Genomic DNA, 24,811 nt, shown 5'->3' on the forward strand with positions numbered 1-24,811 from the left:
TAGAGGTCACAGTAAGCCCAATCCAATACTTAAAAACTCTAATTATTCATTTAAATTAAATGCAATCTGGAATAAAAACGTTTCAACCAGGCGGCGAAATGACAAAAGCGAAGAGGCAGAACGTATGTCTACAGGTAACGAGTTCCAGAGTCTAGGAGCGACAGCTGAGAATGCTCTGTCTCTAGTCCCTGAAAGACAAACTAGTGAAACTGGCGGAATTGTAAGAAGAAAATCATTAGCGGATCTCAAAGGACGGGGGGGTTGTAAACAGACAATCGATCGGACAGATAGACAGGGCCCAAGCCGTGAAGGGCTTTAAAGGACATCACCAGCACCTTGAATTGGGTCCGGAAGCAAATCGGCAACCAATGAAGTTGCTGTAACGGGGGAGTCCTGTGAACACGAAAACTAGCCCTGGTCAGCAACCTAGCTGTAGCACGTTGAACCAATTTTAGCTTCCGAACAGTCTTCAAGGGCAGCCCAACATAGAGTGCGTTGCAGTAGTCCATCCGGGATGTAACCAGGGCGTGTGCCACCTTAGTCAATTCAGGCATCTCCAGAAATGGACGCAGCTGGCGGACCAGCCTTAGCTGGGCGAAGGCGCTTCTGGAGACCGCCGAGACCTGGGCTTCCAGATTCAAGGCAGAGTCCAGGAGCACCCCCAAGCTGTGAACCTGGGTCTTCAGGGGGAGTGTAACCCCATCCAACATAGGTAAATTCCCCATTGCCAGATTAGTCCCACGATTGACATAGAGCATTTCTGTCTTATCTGGATTTAATTTCAACTTGTTTGCCTTCAACCAATCCATCACTGCAGACAGACATTGGTTCAGGGGAAGGACGGCTTCCTTGGCATCAGGCGGGAAGGAGAAATAAAGCTGAGTGTCATCAGCATATTGGTGATAACGAACTCCATATCCCCGGATGACATCACCCAGCGGCTTTACATAGATATTAAATAACAGTGGAGATAGGACAGAACCCTGTGGAACCCCACAGGTCAAAGGCCAAGGGGGTGAACAGGAATCTCCTAGTCTTACTCTCTGGGACCGGTCCTCCAGGAAGGAGCGAAGCCAGCACAAAACAGTACCCTCCAGTCCTAACCTGGATAGACGGTCCAGAAGGATACCATGGTCGATGGTACCAAAGGCCGCAGAAAGATCCAAGAGAACCAACAGGGACACACTCCCCCTGTCTAGTTCTCTCTGAAGGTCATCAACCAAGGCGACCAAAGCCATTTCAGTCCCGTGGCCAGGCCTGAAACCAGATTGGAATGGGTCAAGGTAGTCCGTTTTGATTAGAAACCGTTGGAGTTGAGTAGCCAGCACACGCTTCACTATTTTACCCAGAAATGGCAGATTGGAGACTGGCCGATAATTGTTCAAACATAAAGGGTCTAGGGAGGGTTTTTTCAATAAAGGTCTTACACATGCCTCTTTAAGGCAACTTGGGAAGAAACCCTGTTGCAAGGAGGCATTAACTATTCCGCAGACCCAAGTAGCCAAAGTCCCTCTTGCTTGTTTTACAAGCCACGATGGACAAGGGTCAAGTGGGCAAGTGGTAGGTCTCATCTCTCCTAGTAATTTCTCTATATCTGCATATTGAACAATTGTTCCTTTGTTCCTAAACGTGGAAAGAGACTCGAGGGTCACAGTGACTCCAGAATTTATTTATGTATTTTATTTATAACAGTTATATACTGCTTTATTGTAAAAAATCTCAAAGCGGTTTACAGAAAGAATTAAAACAATACAATTATTGGCAAAAACAGTTAAAGACGTATTTAAAAACATTCAAAATAATAAAACCAACAATGAGTTCAAAACAGATTAAAAACACAATAGCTTCTACATTCCTGGGTAGGCTTGCCTAAACAATAATATTTTTAGCAGGTGCCAAAAAGAGTACAATGAAGGTGTCTGCCTAATGTCAATAGGCAGGGAGTTCCAAAGCGCAGGTGCTGCCACACTAAAGAACTGATTTCTTACAAGAGCAGAACAAGTACTATGTGGCACCCGTAACATGGAAAGCACAGCTTGACCTTGGCCTGGTAGCAAATCAGCAACCAGTGCTGATTTCAGAGCAGAGATATTATGCGCTGACAGCATCTCACTCATGTCAGCAATCGTGCCATAGCATTCTGCGCTAACTGCAGCCCTGGGGTCAGGTTGTGCTGCATGGGGATTTCTGTGACCTTGGCAGACTGGCTGCCAGAATTTTTTTTGCTTTTGTGTTTGTTTAGGAATCCTGACTAGTTCTGGATGCTGAGTTTTCTGCCTCACTCATAGGAATCTTGTGGTTGGTATGGTATTACATTTAGGAAATCATCACTGTGTTTTGTTTTTCTTTTCTATTTGCATTTCATTTATCTTTAACTACACTCCCTTTCATCCATAGAAGCAACAACAGTGTTTCCATGTTCTCAGCTCAATCCCCTTAAACCTGATGATGATGCACCTTGTTGGTTGCATGGCAGTTTGTTTCTTGCCCAATAGTGGTAAAAGAGAATTCACATATTTGGAAGTGTGGCTACAATTGTTGTTCCCAATCTACTGCCTGTGAAGGTAGACCAAACCAAGTGTGTTTTCTGTCTGTCAATGATTGCTCACTGGAATTGGGTTGGCTGTCAAAGTGAGTTTATAGCAGCCCACAGGGTAGACAGAAAAGGGCAGAGAATCTTCTTACTTTTACTCATTTCTCAAACCTGTTTCTGAAATGAAGGGTCAAATCTGTAAAGAAGTTTGGAGCATCCATGTTAAAAGATAAGGGCAGGACATTCCAGGCAGGGGGTTGCCAACCCTGCTTGGATATGGATCTCTTTGCAAAGGATCCCTAGTCAAGCTTTACCAACAGCACAATCCAAACTATATCTTCTCAGAAGTAAGTCCTATTGAGTTCTATGGGGCTTAGTCCCTTAGTATGTGTGTTTAGAATTGCAGCCTTCAGGGGTATCCATCTTTACTCCCGAATGCTCCTGTTAGGTCCAAACCCAACCACAAGCTGTCCACAACCTTACTCACCTCTCGTTCACCCCAGGAAGACTGCGGAGCTGAGAAATCATAACCCGCTGCCAGAGGCCAGGAATTTACACGACAACAAGTACCTTTGCAAAGGGGACCCAATCCATCCAGCAAGATGCTTTCCAGAGATGGGAACCCCGTTTACTGAAAGAGTCCAGATTATATACCTTCACAGAGAGGTTACAGGTCAGGGGAGTAAACGTCATAAAACATAAAGAACACTCCATGGCAGTATAGAGGTCAGAAGAGGGGAAGGAGCAAAAGGAGGAGGTGAGAAATATACCAGGGACATGTTGCCCCCTTTGTAAATCAGGTTTGCATACAGCTACAGCCTTGAGATAAGAGCTGGTGCCAGGATGTTTAAAACAACTAAGAAGAGAACATCTAAACAAAGACAGAGATCAACAACAAATACAATCCACATTCTTCTGGGGTAAAATGGCATTCATCCTTTGACACATTCCTGTTAAAGCTCAATGAACATGGGAAAGTGTGGATTCAGCTTTCTGCAAAGCTTCTTGGGATTTGGCTCAGGTCAGGGGCAAATAAACCGAAATCAACTTTATTTCTTCCTTAAGTCATTTTCCCCCCCAACACTCCCATCTAACATCTCCACAACATTAGGCTCCTTTCTTTCTACAGCGGCCTTCTGGTGACTGGCCTGGCCTGAAGGCACTTAAACCCTTTTTGCCAGAAGCAAGTAGGCTAGATTAAATGTTCCCTACTCAGGCTCCATCTTTTAGCTAAGATTTCTATCTTAATTTCCAATCAGAGACATGTTTTTGTTTGAATTGTATGTTCCAAGCATCTGTGGTTGATGCTTAATGTATCATGCTTAATGACATCACTTGGGCCTGCCCCCGTGACATCACTTAGGCCTGCCCCTATGACATCATTTAGGTTCACCCCTGAAATCTCAGGGTTTGGGATGCTTCTGACCTGGCAACCCTACACAGGGCAGTGACGGCCATGTTTATTTGTTCATCCTTCTGCCGCAGTCATGCAGACAGCCTGCTCTCTCCCATGTTCCATCACTTCAGACCCTTGACCCCTGCTTCCATCATCCAAGCTAAGTGAGGAGAAAAGTGATGCGGGTGGGTGAGGGGGAGGGTTCAGCTCTACTCAGTCCATGCTTTTAATGTAAATAACAATGAGACCCCGACCTCCGCATGGGGGGGGGAACGTGGCTGCTCCTGCCATTGTCTTCTTCTGGTCCCATGGAGGAGCCCGCAGGGCAATGCAGCGCCATCTAGAGCGCCTAGTGAGCAATGCGCTTCCACAAGGGCTGGAAATGAAATGAGACCCTTTGAGCCTCTCCCTCCAGCCCACCTGAATTCATGACACACACACACCTCACGCGGTGCACTTCCTCTGCTGTTGGACTGGAAAGGTTCTGTGGGAAGGTCGTGCAATCCTTGGGCCTCCAGCCCCCGAGCCAACGTTGCCCACCAGGGTCTCAGTTTGGTCTGGGAGTCTGTTTCCCCCAAACAATGCCTATCTGCCCCCCACCCAATGTCATATTGGATGTCAGATGTGGGGGAGGTAGTGACATAGGTACTCACAGGGAGCTCCCAGTTCTTTTGCTGGAGCCAGGCCCTCTTCCACTGCCTGTCCCGATGAGTGGAAAGAGTGTGCCTTGCTCCAACAGCATGAAGTGGTTTGCACTGAAACTGTGGCTAAAGTGCAATTCCCCCCCCACACACACACACACTGCTTTAGCACGGGTTTCTAGCAAACCGCTTCCTGCTACTGATTGAATTCAGCAGCCATCAGCCAACAGATGGTGAGTTCAAGCACACTGGGAAGTGCTTTGCCTGCCCTGGCTTCCAAGCACTAAGCATATGGCTGGAAAAGACCTTGCGCTGCGGTTTCCAAGCACCTGACAACCAACTGGCTGTTCACTGGGTGCTTGGGAAGTGCTGCACAAGGGATTTTGACAGCTGGACAGGACAACTCACCTGTCAATCACAGCCCATAAGGACCTGGCCCACTGGGCCCCAAAGGTTCCCCTCCTAGAGAAAGGTGCTCTGGCTTGAGGGTCCTGGCCCCGGTGTACTGGGCTCCTGCCTACCACCCTCTGGTTCAGTGGCCCCCTGATCACCAGCACCAGGCTCAGAGCCAGAAATCTGGTAGGGCTCCTTAGTCCATGACTCTGTGGCTCTGAGTCAGCATCCTGGTCACTGCTGGTCTCCAGGGTCATGCCAGCCGTTACCTCTAGTTTTCTTCTTAGATGGTAGGCTGACTGGGGCAGGGAGCTGTTTCTGTCATTTGTGTGGCTCTATAAAGTGCCAGGTCTGGTGGTGCCACGGAAGGTTTGCCTTGAAATGAAAATAGCTGGTTTGCAGAGAGGTGGCTTTTGTAAGGGGCATGGCAGGGAGAGAAAGTGTTGAATTCCCCCTCCCAAACCCTCATTTACTTCTTCACTAAACAGCAACAACAAAACCCTGAATGTTAATTGCGTTTATTCAATTAATGTTATCTAGATTGGCCCTGAGATATGTGAAGCAAAATTTATTGCAGACGTTTGCAATGGACAAATATTATTACTTTTAATATAGTGTAGCGTGAAAGCAAAATACAACATATCTTTTATGGTTTAATTATTCAAACCTCTGCTTTTCCCTATAAGTATGTAGTCATCTTCTCCCAAACGGAGGTTTCAGTACCTAGAGGTCTTGGTGTGATCCACATTTTTTTAAGTGTTGAGGATCAAACTAAGCATTACGTCAAGCACCTTTTTTAAAAAAGAAACTTGCTTAATGCTGAGCTTTTTCACATGTAGCTGGCCCAGAACCTTGATGGTGTCACCTCCTATGATTTGCCAGTAAAATACCCACAATCCTTTGTGCTTCCCTGGCTGGTATCCCACAAACCCCCACTCCCTTGAGACTCATGGTTGTAATGCACCTGATGCACCTCATGGTTTCTTTGGAATGCACATATTGCTAAAGTCATGCTCTGGCTTGTTTTCTCTGCTGGAGCCCCAGGAGGAGAGGAGCTGGTGCAAGCTGCCCATTAACAGGAAGCTTTAGTGCATGGCATATCATTACCTACAAACCAGGCCTTTGGGTCCAATTGTGGCTCCCTGGAGGGACACTATTCAGTGTAAAGCACCAAATTCAAGACAAGAACCCAGCAAACATCTGACAGCAAGCCGGAGGCTTATGTTGGTACTCTTCCCAATGCACGTGGATTGCATCTGGGGAGGGGGATCAGCAGACTGCTGGAGAGAATGTGGCTACTTCCATCTGTGGTGGCAATGTCGTCTGGCAGATATGTTTTGGGAGGATGTTATTGCTGAGATGAGCATCGTTATCTGCCACACCATGGTTAAAAACCCCGGCCTGTGCTTGTTATCCAGATTTCTTTGGTGAAGATGTGGAAGCACCTTCAAAGGGATTAGGTTTATGTTTGTGGCAACATCTTTGATTATCACACAGCACTGGAAAAATGCTTTGGGACTGAACATCCAGAGCAGGTACACCAAAAACAGAGAAACCAAGGTGCCACTTTAAGACACTAAGAAGCCCAAACGCAACAGACTCAGGCTATAAACACACTACTCTCCAGATCAAAGTGTTTCCATTGGCCACACCAGGAGGGGGAATGGGTTGATCTGCTGACCAGTTGCAAAATTAAAAATTAATTAAAATTGAATTTAAAAAACCCCACTCAAGCTGATCCCACCAGTAAAAAGGGGGCAGAGTTTGACTAGTGTCTTCTGCCCGTTTTCAGAAGAGAGAGGTGTACATGCACTGGAATGGGAGTCAATTTCTACCCTCTTTCTCAACAACCTGGAGCAACTTCATTTCTTTTGTTAAATCGGAAAGACGGTGAGACACAAGTCCCAGCCAGGTATACACAGACATGGGACTCATAAACGGTTTATTCAAGTAAGGTGACAGCAATCCAGAGTTGAGAAATGGCCTAAATGCCAGAAAAACACAAAAATATACCATAGAAATCCTCCTCTTCACCTGCACCTGGGATCAGATGTTATCATGCATTTTTATATATTTATGGATATACTCTTTAGATTTGTTCATGCTACAAATGTTATTTTTGGAATATAATTTGTTCCCTAAAATAAATAAATCTGAGGCTTCCTGGAGCCTGCGGTAGTCTTTTTAAGCATGTGTACATGTAGAATCATCTTTCAATTAAAATAAAAATTTAAAAATAATATTTCTACTGTTTTCTGTTAACACAAGAGGTTAAACACTGAGAATCTAACACTAGCTCTTTTCATGTTGTGCCTTGGTGGGTTGAATGAGGAGAGGGCCACCCATTAGACATCATTTGATACCCAACCTGGAGTGGGAATCACTCCTTTTCAGATGTGGGTCTTCTATTTGCTCCTCTCCAGTTAGATGGCAGAGGTTTCAGTCTCAGAGAATGAACTACAGTGCCTGGCAAAAGTACTTCGACCCCTGACCAATGCTCTCATTTTAATGAATTACAAATGGTACATTGTAATTTTGTTCTGTTGGATATTTTATTTTGAAACACTGAAACTCAACATCAATTATTGTAAGGTGACACTGGTTTTATGTTGGGAAATGTTTGTAAGAAACAAAAAAAAATGGCAACAGTCAGATTCGTGGAGTCAGAGTCGGAAGCAATTTTGGGTGGAGTTGGAGTCGGTAGAATTGTACCGACTCCAACTCTGGCTTCAAAATAAATTTTGATTGACACATTTTTTAAAATATAAATTCCAAATGTCAAAGAAGCTTCCCATGAAGTCAGCTGTAGTTGAGCATTTCACCATAACTCAAGATGGAAAACATTTTGTGTGTCAGTGTATGACACAGGACCCAGATGAAGACAAATGCTGTGATGCCAAGATCAGCGCATATTCAGGCAGCGATAAAAATGCTCCTATGAGAGCTTCCAATTTAAAAAGACATTTACAGCCCTTTCCAGGGCTGTGGAGTTGGAAGCAATTTTGGGTGGAGTTGGAGTTGGAGTCGGACAGTAGAAAAATAGAGGAGTCAGAGTCGAAGGTTTGGCGTACCGACTCCACAACCCTGGATAAAGCCCCACCGTTGAAAGATCATTGGTCAGGCTGTGGGTCTGAAGGAAAATGAAGACCAAAGAGCATTCTACAGAAGTGAGAGATAATGCAATACAAAAGCATAGATTAGGAAAAGGGTACAAAATAATATTCAAATGTTTGGATATCCCAGTGAGTACAGCTGGATCAATAATCAGGAAGTGGAAGCTGCATCACACCACCCAGGCACTGCCAAGAAAAGGCTGTCCATCAAAACTCAGTGCTCGAACAAGGAGGAGACTTGTGAGAGAAGCCACAGGGAGGCCAACAATCACTTTGAGTTCAGTGGCTGGGAGTGGAGTAATGGTGTACCAGTCAGCCATATCAAGAGCTCTGCATAACACTGGGCTATATGGGAGGGTGGCAAGAAAGAAGCCATTACTCAAGAAGTACCACCTCAAAGCATGTCTGTAGTTTGCCAGAAAGCATGAGAGTACCCCAGCTGCGATGTGGGAAAAGGTTTTGTGGTCAGATGAGACCAAGATAGAGCTTTTTGGCCCAAACTCAAAGTGCTATGAGTGACACAAACCTAACACTGCCCATGCCTCAAGACACACCATCCCTATGGTGAAGTATGGTGGTCGCAGCATCATGCTGTGGGGATGCTTGTCATCAGGAGGGACTGGGCATCTTGTTAAAATTGAAGGAAAAATTGATGGAGGAAAATACAGGGAAATACTGCAAGAGAACCTGCTTCAGTACACTAAAAACCTGAAGCTTGGGAGGAAATTCACTTTTCAGCAGGACAATGTTCTCAAGCACAAGGCCAAAGAAACACTGGAGTGGCTCAAGAACAAAGAGGTGAATGTCCTACAGTGGCCCAAAGTCCTGATCTCAATCCCATTGAGAATCTGTGGTGCTCTTTGAAAATTGTGGTCCACAAGCGACATCCAACCAACCTGAAAGACCTGGAGCAAATCTGCCAAGAAGAATGGGCCAAAATCCCTCTGACATTGTGTGCAAAGCTGGTACATACCTACCCCAAAAGACTTAAAGTGTTGGTGTAACAAAAGGTGGCTCTACCAAATATTAATGTGTGGGGGTTGAATACTTATGCAAGTAACATGTTTCAGTCTTTTATGTTTCTTACAAACATTTCCCAACATAAAATCAATGTCATCTTACAATAATTGATTCTGAGTTTCAGTGTTTCAAACTAAAATATCCTACAGAATGAAATTACAGTGTACCATTTGTAATTCAGCAATATGAGAGCATTGGTCAGGGGTCTGAATACTTTTGCAAGGCACTGTAATAGTTTAGGAGGCCACCTTGAAATGATGGGTTTAAGCTCTCCTTCCTCTGTATTTTGCATTTGAGTTGTGGGGGCTGAAAGTATGGATGTATTTGGGTTTCAGGCAAGTAATATACTGCCAACTTACTATTTGCCTGCCATAGGAATTTGTGGGTGTAGTTTCTGGATTTACATTTCATGTGTCTTAGGCTTCAATCCTATATCCACTGGGAAGAAGCTTCACTGAACCAGTGGGATTTGCATCTGAGTAGTCATGTCTAGGATTGCATTGTTTAATCGTTGCAGCAGCAGCAGCAGCAGCAGCAGCAGCTACCATTATATCCTGTTGAATGTCCCCCCCTCAATTCCCCCCCGATATTATTAAAATAGTTGTGTTTTGCTTGTATTGTTAGCCACTGTAGGTTTTCTTTCTTTGGAGAAAGAAAGCAGTGTATGCTTACTCAAATACATAACTATAAAATATGGCTGGCAACTCTTAAGTCTCGCCCCCCCCCGGGCTGAAGTGACAGCATTAATAACCGTGCACTTGATCAGAATGCTCAGGCCTAGAACACCGACAGAGAGGAACTCGTGCATCTTCAGCGCTCAGTCTAGGCAAGCAAGAGCCATTGTCACAGTTCAGGGGCACATTCTGGCCAGGGGAAGGAGGGCATGGAGCAGGGCTTTGGCAGGGGGTGTGATGGCCTGGACAGAATCCCAAAGGATGGGCGAGAGGCCAGCAGCACCTGGGCTTCCCACCTCTGGCCTCAACTGTGGACATTTGCGGCAGCGGGGGGGGGGAGAAAATGAGGTTGTGAGACAGCCTGAGTTTGAAGGTGGCAAGAAACTTTCAAAAGATTTCAAAAGGGCTTGAAGTCAATAAACATCATGAGAATGAAGACCTTGTAGGCTGGAGACATTCTTTGAAAATGCGGGTCAGCCGCTGGAGTGCTGGCGCAGAGGAATGAGCTGCTCAAATGGGAAGCTATACTTTGCATGGAGTAAGCGGAAGCGTCTGCAATGTTGTGTGAGCTATTTGGAAGCCTGTTCCTTCTTCCCACAAACAACTTGGAAACATGGCACTCTAGAGTTCTCAGGATGGTTGTGTTGGTGCTTGTTTCCTCTTCATCTTCTCCTTGATTATGGCAGCATCATAGTAGCCCTTGAACTTGCTGAAAAAGATTGGGATTGGGACAATAATGGTTAGCACTCCACATAGGGCTGTACAGGCTCCTATCACTTTGGAGAATCCACCAACAGGGTACATGTCTCCGTAGCCGACAGTGGTTAAAGTGATGACTGCCCACCAAATGGAAGCACCAATGCTATCAAAGTATGTTTCTGCACTGTTTTCAATCAGCTCTGAATAAAAAATGAGGACACCAAAGAAAAGAACTTCAAAGACAAAAATCGTCATGAAGATGAAGACCTCTCTCAGGATGGACCTGGATGTGTAGGACAGGACTCTGAACATCAAAGGGGTTTCAATGATCTTAAGCATCTTCAGGAGTTTAAGGATATACAGCACACGGAATAAACCTAGCCAGGTGTGTTCAGGTGAGCAAAGCTCAATGAAAACTGGAAATAGGGAAAGGAAATCAACTACATTCAGAGGGTTCCTCAAGAATTTCTTTTTTTCTGGGCAGAACGTGAGTCGTGAGGAAAATTCAAACAGGAACCAGAGGACACAGAAAAGTTCCAGATAGAGGAAGTAAGGGAACCTTTTGTGAAACAAAAATTTGGCCTCACGGAGATAGGTGGTGTTACTGTTGCTATGATAAACATCTATGGTGTGAAAGAATTCTGTTTCTCTGTACGTCTTCCCTATGAAAAGGATGCATATCCCAATATTGAAGAGCAGGGAAACAGCAGCCAGGAACTGCAGAGAGAAAGTGCAGCTGTCACCAAGTTGGTTTGTGAGCATTGCATGCAGGCAGAACCCCATTTCCACCCCGTTCACACACTAGGACAGCCTTCCCCAACCTGGTGCCCTCTAGATATTTAGGGCTAAAAACTGTTACCCGCTCCAGCCAGGGTGGCCGTGCTCCCATGAACCTCAGGGTCATACTGTTGTGCTGGCTGCAGCTGGTCCAAAATATCTCGAGGGCACCATGTTGGGAAAGGCTGTCCTAGATTCCCACCAAGAAGGAACTGCTCCATCTGTCACCTTAACTCCCTGAGGGCCACAAAGGTGCTCCAAGTTAAGGACAGGGCTGTATGATTGCATAGTGCAAGCTCATGATCTGATGTCTGGTGCAGAGTTCAGCACCCTGGGCTCTGAGTATAGTCTTCAGCAAAAGTTCTGAACTGAGATGGGGGCAAGCAGGCTATTGGTGTTTGTGTGTGTCTGTTGTGTTCCAAACAGCTTCTTTTCTTCTCCCGTCTGGTAGGAGAATCAGAAGAATTTTATCTAAGAGGTAGGAGCAAGACAACCTCCAGATCGTTAATATTCTCAGCAATCGCTTATATAACATTTTTAACTGGCTAAACTATTTACTCTCTGTGTTTCTGATTATATTCACAACAAACCTGAAAGTTCATTGCTATGCCCAATTTTAGAGAAAGGGGAACTGAGGCGAGAAGTCCATGTTGCCCAAACCTGGCTAACAAGCTTGTGTCCGATGAACTTCTGCTAAAGTCTGACATCCTGTCCACTGTGCTATCTAGGTGTTTCCCAAAAAGCAATGTGGGTGAAGAGATGGATGACTCTGATTCTTGTTGTCTTGCTGAAACCAGAAATGTCACGGCAAGGAGTGCTGACTCTGAGAGACAAGCAAAATGCGCAGAATCCCCAAAGTGCCGTGGTGGTCCCCCTGTTTTTTGGTAGTGTTCCTATCCTTTTAGTGATTGCATGACAGGCAAAAAATTCAACAGGTAAATGTCATCACTGCATGCCAATGCCAGGAAAAGCAGCACTGACTGAACTTCTTGAACACCTTGAACACCTACTCCTGCAGGTATCAAAGGCCACCCATAATGCAACATATGGTTAATAGTGGAGCAATTTTGCAACACGCCACCTCTGTAGGTATCAAAGACCACCCATAATGCAACATATGATTAACAGTGGAGCCATTTTGCAACATGCCACCTCTGCCTCTCTGTATCTTTGTTTTAAACCAGAGATAAGAACCCTCTGGCCCTCCAGATGCTGTTGGACTCCAACCCCCATCAGCCAACATATCCATTGGGCAGGGAGTTGAAGCCCACCACTGTTGGGAGGACCTCAGGTTCCCCCCCCTGTTTGAAATAAATGCACTTGTGCTTACCTTTGCACTTAAACTGGACAAAGGCTTTTCAAAGAGGGCCCAGATCTTAGGCTGCCATCGGGCCCTACAGCTATTATTTCTTCTTTCTCCCTGGACCAAGAGGCCCTGGTTGTCTGTGTCTTTCTTGTCATCCCAGAGGATGTAGTCTTCCTGTTGGCTTTCCATGTCACTCAGCTTCTGCCAGCAACAGGGAGCTAGGACCGCATCGCTGATCTCCCAAAACACCAGCTCCTCCTCAAAGACAGACTGGCAGATATCCTGAGGACAGTGGAGGTGTTTGGTCCTGTAATAGTTCAGCACCTCATCAAAGAGATGGGCGTTTCTGTCAAAGAAGAATTCCTTGATGTTGGGATCGTATTCAAACATGGTACAAGCCTGGGGCTCTGTGAGGCGGCATAGTTTGGTTCCAGGGAAGGCTTGGAGAGTGCTGAGGTAAGTCTCATATCGGACTCCCCCAATGTTCAAGGTGATCTTTTCTCTGGTGGCTTTCATATTTCAGGCCCCTTGTGATAGCCTGGCAAAAAAACACATATCAATCTGTCAGGAGGGGGAAGTGACAAGGTGTAGTCATTTAAAAACCATACTGTTTTAGAAGCCAGTGTTTTGGACAAGATAGGTTGGATTACATATCCTATTGTAAGTTAGGTTAGGCGTGCAAGACAGCAACTGGCCCAAGAACCCCCCCCCCGTGAGCCAAATAGATGATGGGGAGAAGGGAGGGTTGAACCTGGGTCTCTCTAGGCTTACTCTATCCTCAGGCACGGGAGTCAAATGTGGCCCTCCATGAAGGAATTAGACTTCGCAGTCCTGGACTGTTAATGTGGATTGGAACTTTCTATGGAGTACTGGGATAGTATGGGGGTGCAGGTTTTTACCTGTTTGTTCACTGAGGATTATAGAGTTGACCTGCCTAAATCAGCTGATCACATAACCTGTCCTGGGGGCACAGCTATCAAGTCAGTGCAACCACCATTGCGGATGTGGAAAGTCACATCCCAGCCTGGACCAGTCATGACCTCCTGTGACCTACGGGGGTGGAATATATGATTGACAAGGAGAGTATCTATCAGAGGGTAGCCATCCTGGAGTATTCCAAGATCCTCCTGAGATCTTGGTGCATTGAGGGACGGGACTAGCTGCGGTACAAAGGTAAAATCTACAGTTGTCTCTCTGCCCAGTTTTGCCTCTGGCATGTGGCCCCCAGGAGGCTGCCCAAAAGGGAATGTGGCCCTTGGGCTGAGACAGGTTCCCCAACCCTGCTCTAACCCAACCTTTACCAACCTGGCCCTCTGCAGATGTCCCAGGGGCTGACTTTTGTCCAGAATGTCTGCAGGGCAGCAGATTGTCTGCCACCCCGCTCTAACCATTAAGGACATAATTGAACACAGAGTTAAGTATACCTCATGAAGATTTGTCATTATGGCCAATGATTCTATGGCAGAAGTAAGCCTTGAATTGTGCATTTGTCCGCCTGGTGAAAGAGGGATGCCTCCCTTGGGGGAGAGGAAGGGTCTTTTACTGGCCCGCCCTGGGTAGAGAGAGTTCAGAACTCATATCGCCGTCAGGACCAAGCCAGAGCCATGGAAAGCATGGATGATGTGACCCCCACATCAGGCACTGAATGCAGAAGGATGTGGCTTACATTGGAAAGATTTGCAAACAAACAATGGAACTATGAGAGAAGGCGAGTTGAGGGACTGATGAATGGACACCAGAGTTGGGGTACAGAGGACAGAATCAGTTGATAGTGGAAGTGCAAAGAGAGATGCAAGACAACAAGAGGGATCAAAGTGCTATAAAATATGAAGAAGAAAAGGACGGTTGGTTTATATTTGTTTGAATTGTGTCTGCTTTAGCGTTGGGATCCATTGGCCGCTGCCAGTTCAAAAGCTTTCCAAAGCATTCCGTTGACCTAACAGGCTGGTATTGATTTGAGTTTGCTTTAAGCAATCCGTTTTTTTCTCTTTGGAAAAAATCTGATATTACTATCGATGTTTTTTAAAGGAAATAGCAATATTGTTAAAGGAAATGTCAATAAATTGAAGGAAATATCAACAAAAATATCTATTTAATATCAATATTTTAGATGCAGATTTTTCTTTTTTAAAAAAATCCAAAAATATCTGTTGAAAACCAAGACATAAAACTCCGGTCTGCAACACTAGCAAATAAGCAAATTAATGGAAAAATTGGTACCAGTCTGAACTGGGTGGAATTCTAGCACATCCCTAGTCTGCTTTGACTCTCTCCTGTTTTAACTTAAGTGTTGTGCTGGGTTTGTATTGCTTTCAGTGGCTGCTTTTAGTTTTGCCATCATATTTATATGTGTATTTGTATTTTATGTTTTCATGTGAGTCTCCTGAAAGGCATCATATAAACGCTGGAAATAAAAAATTGGATCCAGAGGTCTGAGAGTTCAGCGCTCTGATCAGTGGGCTGCACTGCCTCCATGAATCCACAGTTTGACCTCCTGTTCTTGCCTTGATCCTGAAGGCATCTCTGGTTGTTTTTCTTTCAGTTCTGTTCACAACAGGGCTCGAAAGAAAAATGTGCAGACATTAATTTTGCAAAGCACCAGCAACCAGGCGACCAGAGTGCGGAAGTTTGTGACTTTGCAGATGTGCATTTTCGCCTCAGAAGCTTGCACCATCGGATTGACTGCAGCTGCTCAGCCTCCTGCGTGTCCCTTCACTGGCCCTCTCCCACATCTGCCCTCCCTGCTGTGTAGCAAACTCTTCTCCTTTTGTTGTTCTTAGTTAAAGAGCCTCTGCCCTTGGGGACAGAGGAGGAGTCAGGACCTGTGGAGGATGCCAGACAGTTGCAACCACTCAGGGCTTCGGGGCGTTTAGGATCTGAGCACTTGCCCCCCGACAAGGACTTCACCGCCCTGTTTATTAATGCCTAATTACAATTATTTCCCACTTTCCCTCAAGGCAACATGCATGTCCCAGCCCTGTGGCCATGGGGGGGGGTGGCAAATGGGGGCACCCCCCTAGAGTTGTCCTCTGTCTCCCCCAGGATTTGTTTTGAGAAATTGTCTTTCTTTTTTAATTGTTAAAATTAATTTTCAAAATAAACATATTCCATTGCCAATACAACTGTCTTTCTAATTTGTGACATGACAGACAATAACAGCCTCCTTTTAAGGAATTACAGCTTGTTTGAAGAAAAGGAGCAAATTAGGAATAGGACCCTCTGAAAAATTCAGCGAATAAGGCAGGGCAGGTGCACAACAAAAGCCTCATCTGAAAAAGCCCCCCAAAGTTTGCTCACTCAAGACTTTCCCTGACTGAGGGTGGATTTTTCATGATCGCAATCACTCTACAATTACTTAAGTGATCTTGAAAAAACACACAACCAGTATAGTAATGTGACCCTTGAAGAGTTAAATATGATAATTGTGTATTATGGGCTAGAGTTAGGGCCGGTTCACATGGCAATTTAATGTGAGATGGGTTCTACTTGCATGCCAGTTTAATTCGCAGCGATCACATGGCATAGGAGGCAAAGGGAAGGCTTCCCACTGCTTTTAGCTTTTAATCCGCAGCAAATAAATCCAAGCTTTATCCGAAAAGGGAAGGAAAAACCGTCTGTGGTTCGCATCTCTAGGAGCTTGTAGATGCTTAGCTGCGATGCTTTTGTGAGTCCGCGCCTGCTCCCTCCTCCTCCCCTTGTTATGTCATTTCCTGCTGGCTCCCATTCTGCAAGCCTGCTGCAAATTGTGTTTTTTTCCCTTTCCCTCCTAAGTTGTGCAAAAGAAAGCATAACATTGTTCAAACAAATACTTGTATTTCTGCTGGATTCTGAAATTGCAAATACTTGCACTTGAGGATTTTTTCTTTTTTTATGAAACTTACTCTGGAACAAACTGAGCATGCTCAGTTGCCAAGGTAATCAGAGGAAGTGATAGTTTGACCTTAAGAGGGTGTGGTCATTAGGAAGCTGTGTGATTGACACTTTCCCTTCAGTGTGAACGGAAAACAGCGATTGGAAGGTAGGAAGTGTGATCTTTAAACTCCCATCGCGATGGAAAAAGCTTCGTCTTTAAACTGGAGTTCAGCTCACAAGTCACAGACAGCAATAAAGAACCATGTTAGTTTGCCTGCTGTAAGATTTTATTTATTCTACAGTTATTATGATGAACAGAGCAAGATTGGGTGCTTATTACTAAAGGGTAAAATAAAGACATAACTTAATGCGATCTGAAAAAAATATCTAAGTGACTCTTTACTCTTTTAAAGCTCTCACTATGCTCATAATCATAGTGGGTATTTTTTTTCCCTTGAGTATTTGGCAAAGGATGAAAACAGCCCTAGAGGAATAGAAACACTGCTGTGCACACTATGGTTAGCTGGCTGGCCACCTAGTGTGTACGTCACGTTGCTGAAGTTGGTTCCTAGTTCCCAGCTCCTTATTTGCTTGAAAGTTCAAAACACTAAAAAAGAAGAAAAGTTGACAGCTACAGCAACTTCAAGTCAAACTTCACATGTCTCTGAACCCCAAAATATATGTTGGGGTACCCTGTATGATATATCACTGTGATCGGGGGACTCTCCCCATCAAGAATAACAATATACTTATGCAATCAAAATAATCAGGCTTCTGATATTATCATAAATACATAATGATGTCATAAAATCATAAAAAATAAGTAACTCGGGGTGCCCACCCCAAAATCTGCTCTGGGCCAGGACAAATCATACACCCCATGAAAGGGGAGGGTGTCCTCTACGAGATACCACTGTGTCCCACCTTGCCAAAGCTTCTGTTGGGCGCAGGGCATGGATGAGGGCATCTATGTAAAACCAAAGAAGAGAAAAATATACAGGAAAAAAATAAGTAACTGGGTGTGCCCACCCCAAACTCTGCTCTGGGCCAGGACAAATCATATACCCCAGGAAAGGGGAGGGTGTCCTCTACAAGATGCCACTGTGCCCATCTGGCCCAGAACTACTGGGCGCAGGGCACGGAGGAGGGCATCTACGCAAAACCAAAATAGAGAAAAACAGGAAGGGAAAATAAGTAACTGGGGGTGCCTACCCCAAAATCTGCTCTGGGCCAGGACAAATCATATACCCCAGGAAAGGGGAGGGTGTCCTCTGTGAGATGCCGGAGATTTCCAGGTACAAAGTGGTAAGGATAACTTTCAACACTGGAAATCACTTTGTTTCTTTCCACAATCTGGGAAATGCAAGTGATTGGAACTTCTACGATGGAATTAGGGAACTTCAGAACACAGGATGTAGCGATGTTTGTGCAACAGATGAGTTGTTCCAAGACTTCACAAAGAAAAATAGTAATCCAAGTCATATTGTAGCAATGAGGCTATAAAAGAGCAAATAATAACGATGATGTGCAATGTGCAATTTAGAAGGTGCTCTTCTAAATCTCCTACTATTTCAGAGATGATTGAAAACCAGGAGATTATTTCGAATGGGTGAAATTGTTTAATTCCAGCCCATGTGGAATGGTGTTGATTTTGTAAACTGCAAAAATGTTCTAATATATTTCTAAGAAAAAAGTTTTTTACTGTTTTACCAGTTCTGAGAATGACTTCCTTATTTCTTTTTTAAAATAATTAAGTCTGCACTTGTTTACGTGTTCATTTGTATACTTGGTTGTTACCTGTTGGAGAAATATAATATATATATGTAGTAAGTTATTTAGAGATATAATAAATCAAATGCACAACAATTCTTCTCAAAGTATGACTGTGTGTTATCTGGTGCCATGGCAGAAGGAAACTTGGCCAGATCACCAGACAATGATTCACTCAAGAAGCATAAAGATGTAATTTCATAGATGAGACTCTAAACTATGCATGGACCACATCTAATAGAAGACAGTATCCCTGATGTGTGGAATTATGATTTGTGGTGCCCCGAATCATATTTTGGGATGGGCATCCAAGTTCCTTATAATCTTTCCTATATATTTTGGCAATTCTTCTGATACATAAATTAATGTTGTTGGTGTTGTTTAGATTTATTCCCTGCCGTTAACTAAAACGTTCCCGGGTGGATCACAAAAGTTTAAAAATGCATAATTCAATACAGTTAAAAACACTCTAAAATCAGAAATGATAAAGATCTTGTCTGTGCCATGACTGAACAAGAAGGTCTGACCTGGGTAACTGGGTTGGAACCAGTGCCATCTTGCAGAGGACCTTCTCCTGTATGAATATGTGTATGATTTATGGTACTTCAAAGAAAGTTTTGGGGTGGGCACCACCAGATCCTTTCCCCCCCACCTTATTTAAATATCTTGATGTGTATAGTTGCTCAGATCTACTCCTTCTACCCACAAGAAACTCTGGGCCAGTCAGGAAGCCATGGATTCTCATAGATGATGTTTTTGTCCATTTTTGTCCATTTTGGGCGTGCATAGATGCCCCCATCCGCGCCCCACGCCCCGCAGAAGCTCTGGGCCAGGGAGGATGCACTGTTATGTTATAGAGGACACCCTCCCCTTTCCTGGAGTGCATGATTTGTCCTGGCCCAGAGCAGATTTTGGGGTAGGTACCCCAGTTACTTATTGTTTTCTGCGTGTTTTTGTCCATTTTGATTTTGCATTGATACATCCATGTGTGCCTGGTGCCCAGCAGAAGCTCTGGGCCGGATGGGATGCACTGGCATCTCATAGAGGACACCCTCCCTTCCCTGAGGTATATGATTTGTCCTGGCCGAGAGCAGATTTTGGGGTGGGCACCCCCAGTTACTTATTTTTCCCTTCCTGGTTTTCTCTATTTTGGTTTCATGTAGATGCCCTCCTCCGTGCCCTGCACCCAGTAGAAGTTCTGGGCCAGACCGGGCACAGTGGCATCTCATAGAGGACACCCTCCCCTTTCCTGGGCTGTATGATTTGTCCTGGCCCAGAGCAGATCTTGGGGTGGACACACCAGAGCTTGGAAAAGTTACTTTTTTGAACTACAACTCCCATCAGCCCTAGGCAACATGGCCACTGGATTAGGCTGATGGGAGCTGTAGTTCAAAAAAGTAACTTTTCCAAGCTCTGGGACACACCCAGTTACTTATTTTTTCATGTGTATTTTTCTCTGCTTTGGTTTTGCATAGATGCCCACCTCCATGCCCTGCGCCCAACAGAAGCTCTGGGTCAGGCGGAACGCAATGGCATCTCATAGAGGACACCCTCCCCTTTCCTGGGGTATATGAGTTGTCCTGGCCCAGAGCAGATTTTGGGGTAGGTACCCCCATTTGAAAAAGGAAGGACAGCTAACCTTAATTTTGACCCCCCCAAAAAAATTACATTACTTTAATTCTAGGAAAAACCAAAAGCTGCAACTGTTCTAAAATATGATTTTTAGGTGCTATGCATTTTTCTAAAAAGGCGTATTGTGAATCTACCACTCAGAACGCATTGTTATCAAGCATTTTTATAAGTTTATGAAATGAAGGACACAGTCCAACACATATTTACTGAGGGGAGTTGGATATGGCAGACCTCTAGCTAAGCCGGCAGAGTCTTAGCTCTGCCAGGCTCCACTGGCAGAAGCCCCGCTCAGCTGCTGTGGAGCCAGAACCATACTAGCTGAGCCAGGGATCATCTGGGGAAGGGTGCTGGTGTAAGCCGGCATAAGGCCCGGAAAAGGGATGTTCTGGCACCATGTTGGAGGCGGGGCCAAGGGGGGGCTTAAGCAACACCCAACTCCCATTCAGAGTACTCCTGCAGGTCCCGATCTGGGCCAAAATTACTCTGGGAAAAGGTTGGTCTAAGAAAATAATTTCAATGGAAGTCTGTGGAGAGGGCTTACGACTCGGTAGGGATATTTGTGAGAGCCGGCTTTTGCTTTCCGGTCCCTGCAAGCAGGTCTGGGTGGAGCCCATGTTCAGCTGGCCCAGCAGCTCCCGAATGAAAAAATGGATGCCGCGGACTTTCTGACCAGTTCCTCCTCCACCAGCCCCCCTTCAGCCGGCTCCCCATGAGTTGGATTGCTCTGCCCGTCTATTATGCAGCAAACATTTTACACAGTTAAGGACTTGATCTCCTTGACTTCAACAAGAAAATTATGCATATTGTTCTCAACACCACTTGCCCGAACTGCTCGACTATGGTTGCACTGCAATGTGCTCTCAGTCTGTTTCTAAATCTTGTTTTTGTGTTGGTGTCGTCATTATACAAGGTTAAAACTGTTTGAGAAAACAAGCTCCCCACTAGTTTTAAACTTCTTAGTTGTAGCATAAGCTATTTTGTTTGTTTTATACCTTTTGGTATTCCCTAGTTCACGATATCCTTAACATCCTTTTTTCTTATGAAACAGAAAAATATGCCAATCATTTAATTCCTGGTGTTCATACTATTTTCTGTTAACGTGACCTTATATGTAAGTTAGCAGGCCCGACACCTTCCCCTTCCCCTGGTGCTCACATCCTCTCCATCAGCAAGGGGGGAGATTGGCTGAAGCTATATGCCTCCCTCCTCAAAATGCCCCACCTAGAAATGTGGCTGCCCAGTCTAACAAGCAGGCTGGCTACAGGGCTGGCACTCCCCCCCCCCATTTTTATCACAGCAACACTATGAGGGAGGCTAGACAGAGAGACAGTTCCCTACTGACCTCCATGGCTGACCTGGGATTTCAACTAAAGGCTCCCAGGTCCTCCTCAAAGACTCTAACTGTTGCACTGTGCTGCTGCACTCTTAACCCTGAATGTACTTCCACTCCAGTGCAGCACTGGAGCTATCCAGATGGGCTGTCCCATTAGGGTGGCCATGTGCCCTATTAGACAGAGGAGAGTCCTCTGTTTGCAGGGCAGTCCAGTCCAAGTCTAGTTTAAAAATCAAAAACCCCAGGAAGCGGGAGCAGCAGGGCTTTTAAGCAGGCTTCTCTACTGTGGCAAGATGGAGTATATTCCTATTTAAATTATCGTAATTATTGCTAAGTTGGCATCTTGTCATATTTATTAACATATGCAAATTTTATGTAAAGAAATTCCTTTTTTTATACTCTTGTTTAACTGGATTGTACCATGGTCTCCCTTCCAGATTCCCATCCAGAAAACAGTCAGTACAATCATTCAGAAAAGAAGATACAAATTAAACCAATTTATTAATCATTTTCACTAAATAATTATTCACTAGTTACTTAAATTCTTGTTGAGATTTTTTTTAAAAAAAACACAATTGCCAGTTCTTCTCCCCATCCCAAACCCCTCATTTTCAGTCTCCCCCTCTTTCTGTTAAACCAACTACATAATTTTATTCCAAAATTTTGAGCAATTATTACATTGTAGGGGAAGAACTGCATCTGTAAAGTGAATGAATTCATGACCAAATAGAAACACTGAATTAGAAATGGAATTCCAGAAGTAAAGTGTTGTGCCTGGATCTTGGATCACTCACGCTTTGTGTTAAATAATGTGTTCTTGTAACAGAGACTCCCAGCGACAGCAGTATTATTCATTGCTTTGTCCAAAGGCCATTGCCATTCCGGAAGGAACACAAAAAATTACAAGTAGAGAGATGTAAGAAAGGTATCCTCCTTACAGAAAAAGCACATTCATTGCACATATAATGATCAAATAAAACAGATTCATGGTTCACCATCACAAACTTTGCAGTGTGGATCCTAATTTTAAAAGTAGCCTAAACATAAAAATACAGGTGTGTGGACTGTGAACAGGTAAACAAATAACCTCATCCAATATCTGAGATGGCAAATTCTTCACCTGAGTGTAAAAGGTTTTCATTAATAATATAAATGAGGAAGATATTTGTCCTGTCCTGTCCTACATAAACAAAAAAGGGATCCATAATGGATCCTTTTCTGACACTACCCTCCCAAGCAGCAGGTTCCTCCTCGCTCACTTCCCACTGGGGCTGTTGCATGCTTGTGTTACTGCAACTCTTGCAAACCCCAAACAGTTTTGCATACCTGCACCTAGTGAAAGCTGCTCCCCTGCACTGATAAAATGCCCCACCTTGAACTCTCATCTGTGCCTGTCTCTTTTAGAAGTCACTAGCTTTGCACAGTCCACATCCTACTCTGCACATTTTCACCTGCTCAAGAAGCAATAGTTTTCATTCTTACCTTGCGTTTCGTAAGGCAGTTTTGTAGGACCCTGAGAAGGACCAGTCAGCAAGAGAAGAGACAAGTAGAAGGGAAAACAGGATGTTCTGTGGCTTAAATCCAAGCTTGTGGCTCATGGATGCCAGAAAACAAAGCTAGCCTATAAAACAGAAACACCACAGGAGCTGTCCCTCCCCTCCCCTCGTCCTATAAACAGTCAACCCCCATTTACTGGTGAATAGCACTCGGGTGTGATGGTGAGCAACAGGCCAGATGGGCTTTGAACAGCATATTCTGTCCCTCTGCAGTGCCACCCATTGTTCCCACTAGATCCTCAAAGGCCAGTGGTGCTTTGGAAATATGCGGGGTTCACATGTTCTTGGCAGACCTGAGTGCTAGAATGTTATGCAATAGAAGACAGAAAGAAAAAAATACAGAAAAAAGGGTGGAAGTTTGCTTTCTTTTGTGGCTGCTTTCTTTCAGGCCAATGTTAAGCAACATACACACACACACACACCCCGCCCTCCACTACATTCTTTTTATTTTCCCGTCAGTGACAAGCCACCCTGGGAATTATCTGTTGCAATGGCTGTACTTTGTGTTCTGTTTGCAGTTATGAGAAGAGGACTTCAGACCCCCCCCCCACATGGCAATCAAATTAAAATAAGCATCACTACTGTCTCCATAAAATATATTTAGGGGTGGGAAAAACATACATGAGATTCTGTGAACCTTTCCAGTTGGGCCATTGATTGCAGTTGGTTGTCAATGTGATGACCCTGTGGAGAGCCAGGAGCTGGGTGCAAGGCCTCAAACAGGTCAGCATCATAACTGGTGGCCCACTGAGTCCATACAGCCCCACAGCACTGGGTTGTTGTGGTCTGCTGCCAGGGCAGGGCTGGGCAGGCTTCAGCCTTGTGGAATCTGGTTTGATTTTTCCTAGAACCTCAAGACCAAAAAACCTGAGCCTGGGCCAGAAGATACACACTTAAGCCCTATTCAGGTGTTCTGAGAAAGACTTAAATTTGGGGAGAGGAGTCAGGATGTTGCATGCACGAGCCCTGTCCTCAATCTCCCTGCATATATTGGCTGGCTCCATTTCTAACCTTGCCATGGTGAGAGTTAAAGTCAGAAGTGGGAATCTCAGCAGTGTGTTCAGCTGAACTTAATTAGGATCTTCTTATCTGATGACAAGGTTTACTTAGAACCTCTCTTTTGACTTTTGCACTCAATTCAGGGCTAATGCTTGCTTCCCCCCCCCCGCATTGTTTTTGAACACCTAAAAGGGCTTTAGAATTATTAAACAATTCTGAGCCTGGGAGTTTATTTTGAGTACCAATACTGAGCTCACAGATCTTGCACACAAAAATCCACTCCTGGTTACCTCATGGTTTCCTCATTTCAGCAGTATAATTCACTAATAAGCAAAAAACCCAAAAACTTCGCAGTTTAAGAACATACCTATAGCCAACACATCTCCAAGGTCGCTCTCAGAGAATAGCATTGGGTGACTATCTTTTGGTCCCCTGGCAGTTGTGCTGTGGGGTGCCGCGGGGTACCATCTTGTCCCCCATGCTGTTTAACATCTATATGAAGCCCCTGGGAGCAGTCATCAGGAGACTTGGGGCAAGGTGTCAGCAATATGCTGATGATACCCAGTTCTATTTCTCCATAACATCTGAATCAGGAGAGGCCGTGCAAGCCCTGTACCGCTGCCTAGACTATGTGGTGGGCTGGATGAGGGCCAATAAACTGAGTCTGAATCTTAGCAAGATGGAGGCACTGTGGGCTGGTGGTTCCCGAGTTCAGATAATTGGTCAGTTGCCTGCTTTGGATGGGGTTGTACTCCCTCTGAAAGAACAGGTCCATAGTCTGGGGGTGCTCCTGGATCCATCTTTGTCGCTAGAGGCCCAGGTGACCTCCCTGGCTAGGACTGGCTTTTACCAGCTGCAGCTGGTAAGACAGATGTGGCCATTTCTGGACTGGGATAGCCTGACCACTGTTGTCCATGCGCTGGTAACCTCCAGGCTGGATTACTGTAATGTGCTCTATGTGGGGCTGCCCTTGAGGTTGGTCCAGAAGCTGCAGCTGGTGCAAAATGCAGCGGCGAGACTGCTCACTAGGGCAGGGTATCGCCAACATATCACCCCGCTGCTGAAATAATTGCACTGGCTGCCCATTTGTTACTGGGCCAAGTTCAAGGTTCTAGTT

General features: G+C 44.9%; 1 protein-coding gene across 2 annotated transcripts; it reads right to left on the reverse strand.

Moving 5' to 3' along the window:
• Window positions 1-1,740: 1,740 nt before the first annotated feature.
• LOC133371328 (potassium voltage-gated channel subfamily C member 1-like) lies at window positions 1,741-22,815 on the reverse strand. Of its 2 annotated transcripts, none has more exons than XM_061598630.1 (3): window positions 22,622-22,815; window positions 12,577-13,090; window positions 1,741-11,186 (listed from the first exon to the last, which is right to left on the reverse strand). In XM_061598630.1, exons 2-3 carry the CDS (start codon window positions 13,066-13,068, stop codon window positions 10,401-10,403), a joined length of 1,278 nt encoding a protein of 425 aa, XP_061454614.1. In that variant the 5' UTR covers window positions 13,069-13,090; window positions 22,622-22,815; the 3' UTR covers window positions 1,741-10,400. The 2 variants fall into 2 exon arrangements, with proteins under 2 accessions (XP_061454614.1, XP_061454616.1); XM_061598632.1 differs by lacking the exon at window positions 22,622-22,815 and adding an exon at window positions 21,934-22,609.
• Window positions 22,816-24,811: the final 1,996 nt, after the last annotated feature.

The sequence above is a fragment of the Rhineura floridana genome, chromosome 16, assembly GCF_030035675.1.
Source record: "Rhineura floridana isolate rRhiFlo1 chromosome 16, rRhiFlo1.hap2, whole genome shotgun sequence".
Classification (NCBI taxonomy): domain Eukaryota; kingdom Metazoa; phylum Chordata; class Lepidosauria; order Squamata; family Rhineuridae; genus Rhineura; species Rhineura floridana.

Excerpts from the sequence above, each read along its gene's own strand:
- LOC133371328 (XM_061598630.1), bottom strand. The coding sequence starts at position 13,068 with ATGAAAGCCACCAGAGAAAAGATCACCTTGAACATTGGGGGAGTCCGA. Across the intron at positions 11,187-12,576 it reads TGTCCAGTTTAAGTGCAAAG|TTCCTGGCTGCTGTTTCCCT; the intron begins GTAAGCACAAGT and ends TTCTCTCTGCAG.